Here is an 18,850-nt window from a genome sequence, read left to right on the forward strand (position 1 = left end):
TGGGCACGACCAGAAAACATGCAGCATTGTGCCTCTATGATTCCCACACCTCCAACATACATCTTGTACAGCAGGAAATACAATGTGCAATTTATTAGGGGTCTTGTACCAACGTGTCAAAATTTTGTTTACTGCATATTTCAGTGTTTTATAGGGCATTTACTTTTGCATGAGCTACTAGCTATTTAGTTTTGTGAAAATTGTCAGCAGTCAGTACATTTAGTGAAAGTTATATTGTGTGTAATACACTCTTAGGTGCTGTTCACTGACTGCACATGCACTGAAGGTACAATTGTGGTTGCTGCTACTTGTAGTGCCACACATAGCTAGTAAGTTTTGTTAATTTGTCAGCAGTCAGCACATTTAGTGTAATCTATATTGTGTATTAGTGAAGACACTGTTAGTCATGTTTTTTCACACTGTACATTCACTAAAGCTAATTAAAATCAATTGCTGTTCCTATTTACCAAAGAAGACCATTTTGTACAGTTAAATTTCTGTCCTACTGTAAAGTAAATACAAATATTTGAGTGTTTGATACCTGTTACTATTTACCAAAGGAGATGGGTACAGTGAAATTTCTGGCCTACTTTAAAAAAATACAGATATTTTAGTGTTTGATACCTGTGCCTATTTACCAAAGAAGACCGTTTGGTACAGTGACATTTTTTTCCTACTTTAAAATAAATACAGATATTTAAGTGTTTGATACCTGTTCTTATTTACCAAAGAAGACTGTTTGGTACAGTGAAATTTCTGGCCTACTGTAAAATAAAGACAGATATTTTAGTGTTTGATACCTGTTCCTATTTACCAAAGAAGACCGTTTGGTACAGTGAAATTTCTGTTCTACTTTAAAATAAATACAGATATTTTAGTATTTGATACCCGTTCCTATTTAAAAAGAAGACCGTTTTGTACAGTGAAATTTTTGTGGTACTTTAAAATAAATACAGATATTTTAGTGTTTGATACCTGTTCCTATTTACCAAAGAAATCATTTGGTACAGGTGAAATTTTGCCCGAATAAGTAAAAGATGAGAGATAGACCCAGGGAAGGCGTGGCCTTGGGCAACCTGCCACATCTGACAGGGGGCATACTCCCTGGGAGTCCGCCACTGTAGGACAGCAGAAGCAGCAAACTGTTGGAGGCAGCAGCACAGGTTTTCAAAAAGGTCTGAGATGTGTGCGGAACACCAGTACGCTGGTATATGTATTGAGAGGGCGGAATACAATCATACAGCCACGTCATAAGGAGAGGATTGTGGACTGGGTCTCAGGGGCCTCAAGTGCAGCAGGCTCCTCTGCTGCAGCAGCAACAGCAGGAACCAGCCATGACAGGTGCAAACACAGATGTTAGTGTAGCTAATGTGCCTGTACCTCCCGATGACTCTCCTATGTTGTTTGATGAACAGTCTGATGGTCTGTCAGTGCAAAGGTCAGAGCAGGGGGCAAACTTTGAGACCTTTGGAGAGTGTGGTCAGGACTTGCTGGGTGAGGGTTCTGGATCAGTGGGTGCATTTGCAGAGGATGGCTTAGATGAAAATGAGGATGATGATGACCGTGATGTCACCTGGGAACCACCGGTGCGTGAAGGAGGTGCAACCATGTCATCCTCTCTTCTTCCACCTCCATTGACTACTTCTCCACCTCCAACTGTCATTGCTACTATGTCTCAGGAGGTTGGTGCCAGCCAGACTTCTAGCGATGAAGTATTAGCTTCTGGCTGCAGGTTTCATGGCATTAGACGACGTTTGTTGCTGCAAGATGGGTACTTCAGTGAACCCTTCAGCTCCCCTAGCTCCCAGTCCCTTCAGCCTACTCTACTGGAGTTCTGTGCAAAGCATCAGGCTATGGGACAAACTAACAAAAGAGTCATTGAACTCAATTCGGGTCTAGGCAAACTATTGGCCTTGCAGCTACTGCAGCACAGCATTGTGTACTCAGCTCCCCTCCGTAACCTGATGGCCTGTGCTGAGCGGCGGTGGAATATACCAAGCAAGCATTACTTCTCCCGCACACCTGTACCCAGTTTACATGCACATGTAATGGATAACCTCTACCGGGCATTGACAATCTCGGTGTCTAGCCAAATCTATGTCACCATGGACAGCTGGACAACCAGGCACGGAGTGGGATGCTACCTGTCCTTCACCCCTCAATGGGTGGCTTTGCATAGCTCAGTGGGCAGTAGTCTGCAAGAGGCATTACAGCACCTGGTACCCCCGCCGAGGGGTGTGGTGGGAAAGCATGGGCCACCCCAGTCCTCTTATTTCTCCTACTCCATTCCTTCTACCGTAAACCCCTCTCTTTTCGACACTCCTCCTGAAAGGCTAGCAGTGGAGGACACTGTGGTTAAGCGGGCACGCCACTACGGCTCCCTCAAGCACATGCGTTGCCAGGAAGTGCTGAAACTGGTGTCCTTGGGGGAGAAAAGTCACACCACCAGAGAACTCTTGTCCGCTTTGCACAGACAGGTTATAGCTTGGCTGACGCCCTCCTGGCTCACAACAGGCAACGTAGTGTGTGACATCGGAGCCAAACTTGTGGCCGCACTGCGCATGGGCTGCATAACATAATGTACCCTGCTTTGCCCACGTACTGAACCTGGTGGTGCAGAAGTTCCTCTGCACGTACCCAGGACTGGAGGACTTACTGAGACAGGCTGGCTCCATCTGCCATGTCCACCGATTCCCTACTCCCGCCCTGGCGCTTAGCAAGATCCAGCACCAACAGAGGCTGCCACGGCATAGGCTGATTTGTGATACTGTGACTAGATGGAACTCCACCCTGCACATGCTCCAGCGTCTGTGTGAGCAAAAGATAGCCATCCGCCATTACTTGGTCAGCGTAGTGCATGGAGGCAGCGGGGCCCATGGTACAGCCACACAACTGAGCTATTTTACCAGTGACCAGTGGCTGCAGATGGAGACGCTGTGCAAGATACTGACCCTCTTTGAGTAGGTCAAAAACGTTGCGAGTCGGGAGCGGTCGGGCTGGAACGATGTCATACCCATCATCTTTCTGCTTGATAATACCCTGTGTGGCCTGATGGAAAGTGGCGATGGGAGAGGAGGGGAAGAAAGCAGGGAGGAAGATGAGGGTGACATTACACCCCATGGCGCACAGCCAGCATCAGGAGGAGAAGGGACACTGGTCAGCATCAGGAGTTCCAGGAGGAGGAGGAAGATGGTTTTGATGATGTGGGGGACCATGTTGGGGCTGCTGGACAAGACCCGTCCAAACCGCATTTGTTCTGTTACGCCCCATGCATTGTGCGGATGACGGAACAACAGGAACTGCTGCAGGAGGATGAGCCCAGGGAACCCCTCTTTCATATGTGTGTCCACATGTTGCAATGCCTATGGAGGGACCACCGCATTTGCAGCATCAAAAAACGGGATGATTACTGGCTAGCCACCCTTCTGGATCACAGCTACAAAGACAAAATGTCACACTTTCTACCCATCCCGGCGCAAGGGAAAGAAAAGTTGGCCTGCCTGAGCAGACTACAATTCGACCGGCTGTGTGAGGAGTTCCACGCACTATATTCCACACAGGGAGCTCAGGCGGACACTGCCTCCACCATATCCTCCTGTAGCGGCACCAGCAGCAGTGGTGGCAGCAGGCCGCACACATCCAAAAGTTTAGGCCAAGGCAGGGGAGATTTTCTGGATGCCTGGTGAAACCTGATGTGGCCACCTCAAACAAATGACATAACAATCGAGAATGGATGGATCACATGGTGCACGATTATGTTGGCTCTTTTCTGGCTGGTGGTGGTGGTGGTGGTGTTGTTGACTACAGCAGTTATGAGGAGGATGCCTGTCCTGACAGTAGTGATGCCATTAATGAAAGGTGGGTTTACTAACAACTATCATACCCCCAATGCAGATGTCACTGATTAACTGACACGAGGACTTACTGGCCAACCAAGATGCCTCTGTGAACCCACACTGCTCTTGTGCGGAGTCTGTGGCTGGCTATCACTAACACCCTGTCAGCTGAGCCTGCCTCAGTTAAATTTTTCCTCTAATTATCGCAACGTACAAGGGTGGCATTCATCGTCAATGTCATGCTTGCCATTGTGCCAGCTAGCAATATACTTTACATTTCTGCTGCTTCCGGAAGGCCAACAAACTGCAGATGAAAACCCCCAGTACTGCCACACTGATAGGTACCATTACCTCTGCCTAATTTTCAGCTAAGTATTGTATGATTGAGGGTTGATATTCATGTCATCCACTTCATGCAAACTAGCAATATCCACTTCATGCAAACTAGCAAGATTGTCCACCTTCCTACTGCTTCCAGCACCACAGACCACAGCAACAGTGCTGGAGCTCAAAACATCTTGGTCTAGCCCTCCTACGTTTAATCACAAATTTTAGATATTTGTATTACACACTTTTGGGTGGCATTGTCGATGCACTACACCCAGCTCTAGATGACAGGTACTAATGCGGTCCACACTCCTTTTCAGGGCCCACCGCTTCCTCCTGCTGCTGCCGCCTGTCAGTACTCTATTCACTATAATTGAATTACACACTTCTGGGTGGCATTGACGTTGCACTACACCCAGCTCTAGATGCCAGTTACCAATGTGGTCCACGCTGCGTTTCAGGGCCTACTGCCTCCTCCTGCTGCCGCCTGACAGTACTCCATTCACTATAATTGTATTACACACTTCTGGGTGGCATTGTCGATGCACTACACCCAGCTCTAGATGCCAGTTACCAATGTGGTCCACACTGCGTCTTAGGGCCCACTGCCTTCTCCTGCTGCTGACCCCTGTCCGTAATCTATTCACTATAATTGTATTACACACTTCTGGGAGGCATTGATGATGCTTTACACCCAGCTCTAGATGGCAGTTACCAATGCAGTCAACGCTCCGTCTCAGGGCCCACCGCCTCCTCCTGCTGTTGCTGCCGTCTGTCAGTAATCTATTCACTATAATTGAATTACACAGTTCTGAGTGGCATTGACGATGCACTACACCCAGCTCTAGATATCAGTTACTAATGCGGTCCACGCTGCATCTCAGGGCCCACTCCCTCCTCCTGCTGCTGCTGCCGCCACCTGACAGTACTCCATTCACTATATTTGTATTACACACTTCTGGGTGGCATTGATGATGCACTACACCCAGCTCTAGATGTCAGTTACTAATGCGGTCCACGCTGCATCTCAGGGCCCACTCCCTCCTCCTGCTGCTGCTGCCACCACCTGACAGTACTCCATTCACTATATTTGTATTACACACTTCTGGGTGGCATTGATGATGCACTACACCCAGCTCTAGATGCCAGTTACCAATGCAGTACCCGCTCCTTCTTAGGGCCTTCTCTGATCATAGGATCAGATGTCAATAATGAGCAAAATTTTTTTTTACAGATTTCACGTAGTTCCTTATGTTGATCTTAATATTGTGTAACAATTCTTAATTGATTATCATTTTTTTTTTGTTAATGATTAGATCTATAGTTTCCATTCTTGTGATTCCCTTGACTTTCTGTTACATGCTTTTTAGTAGTTTACAACTGTATCCCCTTTCTAAAAGTCAATCCCGTAATTCTAAGGCTGGTCGTTCAAACTCATTTTCATCCAAACAATTTCTGCATATTTTTAAGTATTGTGAATAGGGTATGTTCATTATTAAATGCTTGGGATGTGCACTACTTGGTGACAAAATCGTATTCCCCGCTGTGGGTTTCCTATATAATTTAGATGTCAAGAATTGTTCCTCATTGATTACCTCCATATCCAAAAATGGTAAGCTTGAGGTACTTTTCTGATATGTAAGTTTGAGGTTAGAGCTGTTCTCTCCTAGTTTTTCCATGAATTCCTCAGGTTGTTTTTCTGTGCCAGTTCATAACATGAACACGTCATCTATGTACCCCTGCTACAATTAAATGTAGCTGAGGTACATGGCCTTTCCTGAAAAAAAACATCTTTCTCCCATCCCCCCAGGTACAGGATGGCATATGTAGGGACACAATTGGTCACCATAGCCACCCCCTATACCTGCAGGTAGATTTGTTCATCAAATGTAAAAACATTTTTCATAAGTATTTGTTCAAGTAAAGATATCAAAAAAGAATTTTCTTGTTAGATTGATACTTCTTTCCATAAGGAAGGGCCTTCCGGTCTCTAATCCTTTAGTATGCAGTATGCTAGAATATAACGCTTCAATACCTATACCTACCAGAATCGTATCTACAGGTACATTTATTCCATCAATTACTTTTAAAAGTTCAGGGGTATCTTTCAAAAAGGATGGTAGACTGTATACAAGCGGTCTTAATATTCTATCCACATATTTGCTGGCATTTGCAGTAATACTATCTATTCCGGAAATAGTTGGTCTACGCCGGGGATTATGCGCATCTTCGTGCACTTTAGGTAGCGCATAAAAGGTGGGAATTTTTGGATATATGGCATTCAAAAATTCTAAAAGCTCTCTATATATAATATCTTCTTGTAAAGCTGAAGTGATCAAGGACTGATATTCTCTGTTAAATATATTTACCATTGCTATAGTGATAGGTTTATACCTTATTAAGATTTAAGATTTTTTGGCACATCTCTTTGTATTGTTCCACAATTAACACATGTCCACATTTTGCACAAATAAAACTTCAAAAACTGCTTCATAATGGTTGAAGCAGAAAATTCCTAAAAGACGAAAGTGCAGCAAGTAAATGCTTTATGAAATATCAACATGATAGCTACTGCAACTTAGTACTAAATGCCTTATAGACATTATTGTATACATTGTCCTTTGAACAATTTGAATGGTCTGTTCCTGCCATCTTTTTTTTTCCTTCACGTCCGTCTCTTGAGTTTGTGGTTTTACTAGAACAAGAATAGCGACAATTGTAGTTATATCCACAAACATTTTCTTTAATTAAAACAGTTTGTCAAATGAGCGATTTACAGTGATTCCTGAAAAAAGACCAGAGCGGTAAAAAAAAAAAAAAGTTACATTTCACTCTATTTTCTATATTTTGTACAAGTGGTGGTGCAATTGAGCTTTATTTTACCACTAATAAATGTTTAGGAAATCCCACATAAAGTTTGTATTACACATATTGTCACTTTGTCAACTAGCACATAAATGACAACATACATTCAACAGGAAAAAAAAAACACTTTTAATTAGGGTTATCAGGTTCTGGGGACTGAAGGAATTCATAAGGGTCTGGAATGTCTTGTTGCTCTCCAACACTGAGACGAGATGGGCTACCTTAAAAAAAAAAACAAAAAAAAAAAACATGATACAGGGGTTATAATTTAATGTATTGTAATAGTGTAAGGAAGGCAATACATTTCAATTTGTGTAAATCGACATGTATATTTAGATCTGAAGTAACAATCTTTAAGTTAAGGTTTGTAAGCTAATGCTGCTCAGATATAGTTAATGAAGCACCACAAGAACTTCCTCTTTCGGTCTCATTTATTTTAACTAATGCTATCTTCAGGCCAAAAGTTTACACAACATTTTCAAGTTCCATACTTTCGGTCTCTACCAGAGTTTGCCTTAGTGGGTCCATTTACCTCACAGCAAAGGCCTGCTGGATCCTGCCCTGACATAATCCCCTTCAAGAATAGGCAAATTCAGTTTATGCAAACAGATAAGGAGAACCACAAATTCATACAACAACTATCAGATAGACCTGTCAAGCAACCCAATTAGCCATCTGAATAATAGTGAGGCCATGGCTTAGTTATATCAGCATGGAACAGAAAGTAAAGGATCTCCAGGTAGGAAACTTTGTAAGAAAACTGTGCATGCAAGCATGATGCCAAACATAATATTAGATGCCTTTTTACCATTCTCAAAGTTTTAAATATCAAACTCTTACTCTCATTTTGCTGTTCACTCCTGTTAAAATAAACGACTCACCAAGATGATGATGATCTCTTTCCGAGTTGTTGGATAAAGAACTTATGTTTGAGGATGGACGAGATCCAACTCTATCATTATGTACATCATGGAAGTCAGGCAAGAGTTTAGCTGTATCCTCCAAGTTAGGATTTCCATCTTCATGGTCTAGCTCTTTCTTTACTTTTCCTAGTAGTTAAAAATAAATAAAATAGAAAATACTAGTTTTCTAAAAATTTGTATTTATGTTTAGAAACACACACACACACACACACACTACTAGGGCATGGACTGACACAGTATTGCACTTGGATACTGGTACACCTTGCGAGAAGGCAAGAAGGTAATAGCAGACCAAACTCACTTACATTGCTTGCATTAAAAAATATGAATCAATGATGTATTAATTACTGCATAACTATTTATTTGTGTGTTTTATATCTTCTTAGATTTCAGAGTTAAAATTCTGTGAATAGTTGTTACCAACTCTGTTTTTAAACTAGGGATTCTACTTCACACATAATGCTTAGGCTTATCAACCCTATCAAAGTGACACCCCATTCGAATAGTCCCTTTTCCATCAGCGAATTCAAAATACATACATGTCATGCTATACCTTTAAATGGAAAGGCAATACCAATAGTGCTTTTTTTTGACATTACATTCTTTTTCAAAGTATATGACATGTATATGACTTATTTTAAACTTTTGGGGCAAAAAGTGTTACCTAATCATTATTTTTACTATTGTGAAGAGTGTTTGTTAAAGAAGGTGAATCCGAAGACTTTAATACTTTGTGTCAAGGACCCAAAACAAGTTTGCAAATTAGAAATAATGACTTTCCTAGGACTATTTAATTATTATACAGTATTTATATAGCGCCAACATTTTACACAGCGCTGTACAATAAATGGGGGTTACAAATGACAAACAGATAGAGAAAGTGACACGGGAGGAGGAGAGGACCCTGCCCCAAATAGCTCACAATCTGAGATACAATCTTGCATTTGTATTGAGACCAGAGACAGGCAGACAAATCATGAATGTTTGCATTTCTTTCAGTATATTTTCCTTTGTTATTTAGAGCAGCACTGCAGAAGACAAAATCGAAGACCTATAAATATTTATTTATACATACCAAATGAATTAAGCATGGACATTTCAAGAGATACATCAGAAAACGATTTCATGGATATAAAATCAAGAACAGAATTGCTGCCATGGGATTCCCCAATCTGAAGAAAAAAAAATACAGGGAATTTTTCATAGCAACAGCTTTAACATTGTACTGATATCTTATATGCAGAGATTATATGGTAACAACATCCAGAAAAGTGTTCCTCAACCAGGCTTTTATGGAACTCTAGGGTTCATGCAGAGGTTGCTAGGGGTTACTTAAGTAATGAGCAATTTGTGACTTCTAAGTCAGTTTAACCCCTCTGGGGGTATTACCGAGTGTGGCTAGGAGTGAATTTTTTGTACTAAAAGTGGTAACCCCATTGTAATCTGCGTTTAACACATTAATCACAGAGAAACAGTTAAAAAAAATACAAATAATAAATCTAAACATTTATCTATTAGTGCACCCAACAGCTTTGTCCAGTGCCCTGATTTACTGTTTGTCCACTACCAGCCCTGACCCTGGCCTGACCTTTGCCTGAACTTTTCCTCATTTAAACACTTGTCTCTGACATTGTACGTCACTGACTTCTTACTGGAAACTTGACCACATCCATGGCTTCCAATAGGCGTCTCGCCAACCCAAAAGCTGTTTTCGAACAACTAGAAAACAGCGAAAGTGATTTAGAATCACTTGTGGAATCAAGGGATAATGATTCACCAGGAAACTTGTCATCAGACAGTGAAAGTGAACACAGCGATGAATCTGAGCTTGAGGTCAGTGATGTGCAAACTTGGTGCTGCATTGACCATGCTAAGGCTCAGGTAGTGCCCCCAAGATTCCCATTTACTGGAGCACCTGGTATGAAAATAGATGCTGAACGCGATGACCCCTTGGCATACCTACAATTGTTTCTGACTGATGAGGTTATTGAAAAAATATTTGTTGAGACAAACGGGTACGCTGACCAACAATTAGCTGCTCCACACCTGAGGTTTGCAAAAAGGCAGAAAGTGGGAACCAGTGACCAAAGATGACATTTGGCTTAGTGGTACTTCAGGGAGTGGTGGGCAAGTGGTGCAGAAGTGGTATTGGTCTACTAATAAAATACTTGCCACTCTATTCTTTGGCACAGTCATGTCAGAGTACAGATTTACCTAGATCATGAAATATTTACACTTATGTACCAGAAAGAGACATCAGCATAGTCTAATGGCCTACATAGGGAGGCTCAGCTGGGTGCAATACATTGCATCAAAGAAAGCACGATTTGGCATAAAATCTTACATGCTGTGCGATTCGTCAACTGGCTACATTTGGAATTCAGTCCTATACACTGGAAAAGGAACACAATTCAATCCACTATGGAATGGCAACATCTTCTGTTCTCTCACTCATTAAGCCATTGCTAAATCAGGGCTATTGTGTCACAAACGACAACTTTTATACTTCTGAACGTTATGAGTTTCTTCTGCGACACAAAACAGATACGTATGGAACCGTTAGGGCTAACTGGCGCAACATGCCATCAAGGTTTGCAAAAAGGAAGATGAAGACAGGAGAAATGGTTGCCTGGCAGAAAGGCAAAATGATGGCCCTGCGATGGCGTGACAAGAAAGATGTGTGCCTAATGAGTACAGTCCATAATGCCTCCACTGTTATGACGCGAACAAAAGGTGGGAAAGAATTATTGAAGCCACAAGTAGTGATAGACTACAATAACACCATTGGAGGTGTCGACAGAGCTGATCAAGCAATGACATTCTAACCAGCAATGAGGAAACAGCAAAATAAATCCTACAAGAAGATCTTCAGGCATCTTTTTGAGGAATGCTTGTGGAATGTCTACATTCTCTTCAAACACAAGAGTGACAGGCCTGTAAACCATTATGACTTCATTTGGAATGTATTGTCATGAACCACCAAACACCATCAATGGCTGTGAATAGACCTGGACGTCGTACTGTTGCAGTTACTTCAAGGATGTGCGTGGTTTGTTGCTCGAAGAGAGATGACAGTGGAAGGAAGGTCAGAAAGGAAACCAGGTTCTACTGTCCTGATTTTGACTTTGGAAGTTGTGCAGTCCCATGTTTCAAAATTTACCATAGCCGGGATGTCTACTAGACCAATATGCAGTGTCTACTAATTTATTAATAACATTGCACCCTTGTTTGGACCAATTTCAGTGTTTTTGATTAAATTAAATTTATTGTTATTATATTATTTCATTAATTTTTATAATTACTATTTATAATTTTTCTTTAATATATTATAATTTATGATTTGTGTATCAAACATTATCATACCCGGGAGTTATTCCTAAGAATTACAGTCCTACAATACTAAACTACTAATTTCCAAAACAATGTACCACTTTTGACTTTAAAAATACTGACAATCAGACTACAAAAAAAGAATACTGACATAATTTCAGGGGTTCCCCTAAAAGTAATTTCTAAGGAGTTCTCCCAAATTATCAAGGTCAAATGACACTGATGTAGAAAGCTAAACCAATGATAAAAATAATACCATTGGTATAGACATAATAAATAAAAAATAATTGAATAAAAAAAAAAAAACGTTCTAATGGAGCAGCAAGATTTTTTTTCTAATAAAAACACTTCAATAAATAACAGAGGTTGTTTTTTTTTTTAACACAAAATTAAAATGAAACTTTTTAAATATTGTTTGTTCATGAATCACAATGTTATTACTAATTAATGCCAGACAGAAGAAACAATATGGTAATCTACACACTTACTTTAAGGTCATCTGGAGGTCTCACAGGAACATTTCTTCTCTAGATTTAACAAACCACCAATTAGCAGTGCAATTTAACAATAATAACTTTGTCTAGGCTATCTAACCTTGAGCATGATTTAACAATTGGCAGATTTGCATGGGCCAGTGCTGATGGCCTTTAAGCTGAAAAAGCTGCATACTTTTTAAGAAGGTTCTCAATTCAATCAGAATAAATTGGAAAGTACATTTAACAAATTTTAAGAAGGTTTTGCATTCCCTTAGACTTGTATGGGGATAAAAACAGTTCTGACAAACAAAAAGCTAATGAACACTAGTCCCAATTTCAGACAAATATTTTTCTTACTGTACAAACAGACCCAAGCAAATGAGGTCTACGAATCCATGATAATTTTATCCAAAAACCGTAAAACATTTTTGGGACCTAATGGATAATTTAACACTACATTTTAAGTAATACAATCTCAATATCAATTTTCATATATCAAAATATTCACAAAACATTAATTGTTTCAAATTTGTACAAATAACGTCCATCCATTCATGTTTTACAACATACTATTTGGTCTCAGCACATTAATCAACGTGTTTCGCGGATACTAGATCTGCTTCTTCAGGACAAATGTCGCTTCCCCAAACTCCTCAACGCTGGCATCATCATCATCTACTATTGTTTGTAATCATTTATTACCCCACAATGGGTCTCTCAAGTCAAAACTATTGGCTGTATCTTTGGCCAAATTGATTTTGCACCTACATATACAAATTGGCCATATGGATTTTGCACCCACACAAACAAACTTGAAAAAGAGTCCAAACTAATATTATTATTATTATTAATAAACAGGATTTATATAGCGCCAACATATTACGCAGCGCTGTAAATTAAATAGGGATTGCAAATGACAGACTAATACAGACAGTGATACAGGAGGAGAGGATAGAAGCAGTTTATCTTGAGAGACCCTTTTGTGGGGTAATAAATAATGGCAATTGTCATATACAGGGATGTGGTACATTAAAAATGACTAACAAATGATATTACTGGAAAAGCTTTAAAATTATAACTTAGAGTCTTTGATAATGTCAGAATAATATTTCAAACCTATTTTTTGGAAACCAAAGTTGTAATGCTATCGGAGAAAGATGGTTCTCTAAATCTCAAAGCAATAAATCGACAACTTTCTGCTATCTGCAGCCTAAAGTGCACCTAAAATGGGAAAATATTGGGAGAGAGCAGGGACTGCCAATGGCCCTTTTAAAAGGATTTCTTTTTACTTACTGTCCTAGTAGCAATAGCAGACAGGTAGGTAGGCAAATATTTAACAGCTACACAGAGAGAAATATTTTTTTTCCCCCCAAAATTTGTAGACTGGAAATCCTGTCAGCTTTGTATAGCAGTTGTATTGCAATTGGCCACTTGCTTATTTTATTTAGTGATCATTTTTCCACACACAGCAAATATATTAAGCTGTTAAAATTCTCATGTTTAGCTTCAAGTCACTGCTAGTAGGCAAATACAATTGCTTGGGCAGCCTTAGTTTACTGTCTGGTATCACTGGTTACAACAGACAAAAGCGGAAAAAGTTTTTTTTTTTTAAATTGAACTTTTAAATTATTTTGCTGTCACAAAGGGGCTAATACCTAAGTCTCGGTTGCAGATTCTTCCTCACTTTATCCATTGGCTCTTTTTGAAAAAGTAAGTCTCTCTAAGATGGCAGCATAAATATGACAGGGTTTTGAATTCATCCTTCACTATAGGTGGTCGTATTTAATATAGTTTAGCATAGTGGTAAATCAACAACCATCCAATACAGATACATAAACACAATTGTTACCTCAGTTTTTGTTCACTAACTCAATTCATGAAAAATCTGTAATATATCTCTAGCTCATTAGGGCATATAAAGCCTTTCTCAACTTCCCAAATTCAGAAACAAAAAACTCTTTTAGTAATGCCTCTAAAGTATGCACCTGTTTTATCTGATACAGAATTTTGGAATGATCTCCTTCTGTTATCTGGTCCAGGAGGTCATTTACAATTTTCTTTGCATATCCCCCACAGTCTTTTACAAACTCTTGCAGGCTGTAACAAGAATATACATAACTACATAATGAAGCAAAAGAGCAACATCAAATTGTAAAAATGAATATAATTGCTGATTATAAAACCAAAAATTTCCTAATGCAAGCTTTTATGGAACTAACTTTCAGGGAATTATGCCCAAGGAAGGAGACATGTTCCCTGAAAGTTTGTATTATGAAACAGCAGGCATACAGTTAGGTCCATAAATATTTAGACAGACAACTTTTTTCTACTTTTGGTTTTGTACATTACCACAATTAGGTATAATTGAAACAATTCAGATGCAGATGAACTGCAGACTTTCAGCTTTAATTCAGTGGGTTAAACAAAAAGAATGCACAAAAATGTGCGGAACTAAAGCTTTTTTTTAAAACAATCACTTAATTTCAAAAAAGCTAAATATAAAATGTTCATTTCCAATACTTGGTTGAAAACCCTTTGCTGGCAATGACAGCCTGTACTTGAGAGCCTGTGTCTTGAACTCATGGACATCACCAGATGCTGGGTTTCCTCCTTTTTAATGCTCTGCCAGGCCTTTACTGCAGTGGCTTTCAGTTGCTGTTTGTGGGCCTTTCTGTCCCAAGTTTAGTCTTCAACAGGTGAAATGCATGCTCAAATTGAGTTCAGATCAGGTGACTGACTTGGCCATTCAAGAATTATCCACTTTTGGGTCATTGTCCATCTGTAATATGAAATGCCTCCCAATCAATTTGACTGCATTTAGCTGGATTTGAGCAGATAGTATGTCTCTGAACACCTAAGAATTAATTCGGCTGCTTCTGTCATGTGCCACATCATTGATAAACAATAGTGTCCCAGTGCCACTGGCAGCCATGCTCGCCCAAGCCATCACACTGCCTCCGCCATGTTTTACAGATGATGTGGTATGCTTTGGATCAAGAGCTGTTCCATGCCTTCTCAATACTTTTTTCTTGCCATCATTCTGGTAAAGGTTGATCTTGGTTTCATCTGTCCAAAGAATGTTTTTCCAGAACTGTGCTGGCTTTTTTTTTAGATGTTTTTGAGCAAAGTCCACTCTAGCTTTTCTATTCTTGAGGCTTATGAGTGGCTTGTATCTTGCAATGCATCCTCTGTATTTACTTTCATACAGTCTTCTCTGTATGAAAGGGTAGACTTGGATATCGATACGCGTTCTTCCTGGAGAGTGTTGTTCACTTGGTTGGCTGTTGTGAAGGGGTTTCTCTTCCATGGATGTCTAGGTCTTTTGGCGTTTCCGAGTTTGTTTCTTTCTGATGATGTACCAAACTGTAGATTTTGCCACTCCTAATATTGTAGCAATTTTTTGGATGGGTTTTTTCTGTTTTTGCAGCTTAAAGATGGCTTGTTTCCCTTGCATGGAGAGCTCCTTTGACTGCATGTTTTCTGTTTACAGGAAAATCTTCCACATACAAGCACCCCTCCCTAAAATCAACTCCAGGCCTTTTATCTGCTTAATTGATAATGACATAACGAAGGAATTTCCCACATCAGCCCATGAAATAGCCTTTGAGTCAATTGTCCAATTACTTTTGAGCCCCTGAAATTAAGTGATTGTGTAAAAAAAGGCTTTAGTTCCTCCCCATTTTATGCAGTGTTTTTGTTCAACTCACTGAATTAAAGCTCAAAGTCTGCAGTTCAACTGCATCTGAGCTGTTTCATTTAAAATTATTTGTGGTAATGAACAGAACCAAATATAAAAAAAAGTTGCCTCTGTCTAAATATTTATGGACCCAACTGTATGTTGTGTTAATTTCCTCAACACAAATTTTATATATATATATATATATATATATATATATATTATATATATATATATATATATATATATATATAATATATATGGAACATGGCAAATTTCATGACTTTTATTACACAGTGTCATCCTCTTACTCTCCTCCTTTCTCAGCTGCATATTTACCAATTTTGCCAGCATATTTTCCTCTGGCCAGACGGTACTGTTTTACCCACTGCCTGCAAGTGCCCAGTAGAACTAAGACACAGCTGAGAAATTGTTGCTCTAAAATCACTGCCGATGCCTTTCCTTCCTGACATTGTGTTAACACACACATGAATGCTCCAGAATAGCGAACTGTGAAAACTTCTGCTTTTATAGAGGTGGTTATACTTGCTGATGATCAAAAAATGAAATTTATTTTATTAGCCGCGCCTGGCTGCTACTTACCCTACGAATTTTTATTCAAATGGTAAGGGTGTGCTGCTTCTGATATCTGTCAGTCTTTCCTGCAAAGGACTAGATTATTTTTTTTTTTTATTATATCCTTGATACCCAAAAGCTGTACTGTCTTATTCTCATTGCTGTATATTGTGAGAACTTGGCCACATAAAAAACAATAGCCATAACTAAATATATCTAAATGGAATGAAAATACTTTTTAGGAATTAATTTATTAAAGCCCAATTTTTGCATTTTTTCCCTTTTAATTTTAGGGGAAACATTGGAAAAAAATTATCTTTATTCCAATTGCGTATAGTGATTGAGTCTAGTGGGATACTTTCACACATCTGGTGCTTTTCTTTCAGAAAGTTACGGATTGCTCCAACTAAATTAAACTAAAGTGTGATTGAATTCTATGGGTTAGTGTATTTAAATACAAATATTTTTTTTTAACATCACCTTGCTAAAGTATCTTATATTCACAAATAAAAGGCATTGACCTTAGTGCACACTGAATTCCTGTGTCATCGCCATAACCAGCATACATTAAATCCATTTCATCAGGCTTAAGATCAGTGAAGAGTGTGTTGTTTTGTAATGAAAGAGCCGTACTTGTACTGTTGAGAAATGTAACTAGAAGCAAAAGAAAAGAACGTTATTAAATATATACAGTTACGTTAAAAATAAACTACTTATGCAATGAAGGTATGACCAATAATTAGCAAAAAAATAAATAAATCTAACATACCATACCATCATATAACACATTATTATTCACAACAACCTAGTTAGTAGTAGTTAGGCACTTTCAACAGAACTTTTTTTTTTTTGTAGTAATGCTGATGCCATTTCATTCAAGTTGTTTACATGATTCAGTGTTGGGTATATACCATAGAATCATTAAATACACAAATAATTCAGCCATCTTCTACCAAACCCTCAAAGATATTTACATCAATCCCGGGCCCTAAAAGAGCTTGCAATCTGATATCCATATTGAAGTTACATGAACACATACACATACTAGTTTTAAAACAGACCTCCAAGGAAAAGGCACATACTTATGCAAAATGTTTTACCTGTATGTAAATGCAAGTTGACCACTGTTTTGTAAATGTTATCAACCACAGACAGTGCAGTGTAAATCTCTGCTGCCGACATTCTGTCATGTTCCTGGTACTCATGTGACCCTCACAGCATCTTGCAGATGCCCCATCCTTGGTTTCCTATTTACTGTCAACCTGCACATATGAGAGATGGTCTGGGGTCTAGAAGTTAAGGTACTCAAGCTTATTGCTTTGAGGGAATATGTAATTCTCAAGCAAGGCCTAACTTTACACACAAACATTTTTTTCATCCATCCCCTTTTTATTTAGTACATAACAAAAAAGGAAACTATTTCCCCATCCAGAACAGCAGCTATCATTAAAACTGCTCCTTGGCCCATCTTTTGCCTTACTACTTTGCTTTTCACTTTATCATTCTTTGATATGGACATAAAAGAGACTCATCAAACAAGCAAATCACTATAGGAAGCAAATAACATAATGAATTACAGACTGGAGAATTCCCTGGCAAGAAAAGCTCTTTAGGTAGATGTAGCAGAAAAATCTACAAGTTTTGTGCACAATTAAAAACAATTGTTCTTTTAACCTTTGTGCCTGCGATCATCTTTAAAGCCCAATGAAGTAAAGCTAGGTAATAGTTTACTTGAGAGAGAACTTAAATCCACTGAGTGTGTTTCTTCCTCTAAAAGAAAACAAAAAAATAAAAATATATATGTAATTCCCAAATAATTAGCATATACATGTACAGTTAGTACCAACATTTGCTTAATCATGAAGTTGTTATACAGGTAGTCCCCGGATTAGATACGAGATAGGGACTGAAGGTTTGTTCTTAAGTTGAAACTGTATGTAAGTCGGAAAGGTACATTATTTTAATAAATGCAATTAGGACAGATGTTTGTCTCAACATAATATTAAGTAGCGTGGTGTCAGTTACTGTAGTAAATTCTCACTGTGAGTTAATCACAAAGTAATAAAGAAAAACAAAAAAAAACTTTATGGAGCCTAGACATGCGTTAACTTCTGGAGCAAGCTGTGCTTTGATATGCAAAAAAAGAAACAACTGCAGAGTTTGTCTGGTCATTAAAGAGTTACAAGAGCTTGCAGAACAGCAAGTCTTCTTTTCTGAAAGTCATGCGAACCGCCCCTCCCCCTAAGCCTCAGTCCTGCACACAAACAAGCAGGGTAGCCCTGTTTGTATCTAGGAGTCGTCTGTCTGTATGTTGGATGTCCTTAACTTGGGGACTACCTGTATATGAAAAGAATACTGCCAATTTAAAAAGCTTAGAGATGGAATTCTACTGTGTGAGTAAAGCATACAAATACATATAAAGAACAGGAAAAAAAGTGTAGTAGGTTTGAAAAATGTATATAATTTCAAAGACAGAAATACATTAAGGTTATTTTAGCCCCACTTTGTATTAGCAAGTTTAGTTTAAAAAATGCTATGGTGTGGCTTCCAGCAAAATGCATTCTTTCAAAATCCACTAAAATGTGCACTATTTATTAATTTAGAGAAACATGTATCCTATTGGCTTTAAATATATTATGCCTACTATATACACATAAAGGTGCACATTTAACACAATTATACTACTTACCCTCTGCATCTGGATCAGAGTTGACTACAGTATAAATTAAAGTGCCATCAGCATTCTTTTTAAGGTACCCAATCTAGAAGTAAAAATTGCCATTTTAAAATTATATTAACTCAATATAAAACTATGCCTCTTACTATGTCATGTTTCATATT

The 18,850-nt window shown here is 38.9% G+C and overlaps 1 protein-coding gene across 14 annotated transcripts in view; it reads right to left on the reverse strand.

The window, feature by feature from the left end:
* Nucleotides 1–6,885: 6,885 nt before the first annotated feature.
* BRD9 (bromodomain containing 9) overlaps nt 6,886–18,850 on the reverse strand; it is a 36,013-nt gene continuing 24,048 nt past the window's right edge. For 8 of the 14 annotated variants that reach the window (XM_072412037.1, XM_072412036.1, XM_072412031.1 and 5 more), the window contains exons 10-17: nt 18,699–18,771; nt 17,684–17,779; nt 16,531–16,663; nt 13,743–13,854; nt 11,770–11,808; nt 9,027–9,123; nt 7,910–8,077; nt 6,886–7,245 (exon numbers count right to left, since the gene is read on the reverse strand). In XM_072412037.1, coding sequence (XP_072268138.1) covers nt 7,106–7,245; nt 7,910–8,077; nt 9,027–9,123; nt 11,770–11,808; nt 13,743–13,854; nt 16,531–16,663; nt 17,684–17,779; nt 18,699–18,771 — 858 coding nt within the window. In that variant the 3' untranslated portion in view covers nt 6,886–7,105. Of the gene's footprint in view, nt 7,250–7,909; nt 8,078–9,026; nt 9,124–11,769; nt 11,809–13,742; nt 13,855–16,530; nt 16,664–17,683; nt 17,780–18,698; nt 18,772–18,850 lie in introns of all 14 variants that reach the window. The other 6 variants (XM_072412042.1, XM_072412041.1, XM_072412040.1 and 3 more) reach the window with 1 other exon arrangement.

Source organism: Pyxicephalus adspersus, chromosome 5 (assembly GCF_032062135.1).
Source record: "Pyxicephalus adspersus chromosome 5, UCB_Pads_2.0, whole genome shotgun sequence".
NCBI classification, from domain to species: Eukaryota; Metazoa; Chordata; class Amphibia; order Anura; family Pyxicephalidae; genus Pyxicephalus; species Pyxicephalus adspersus.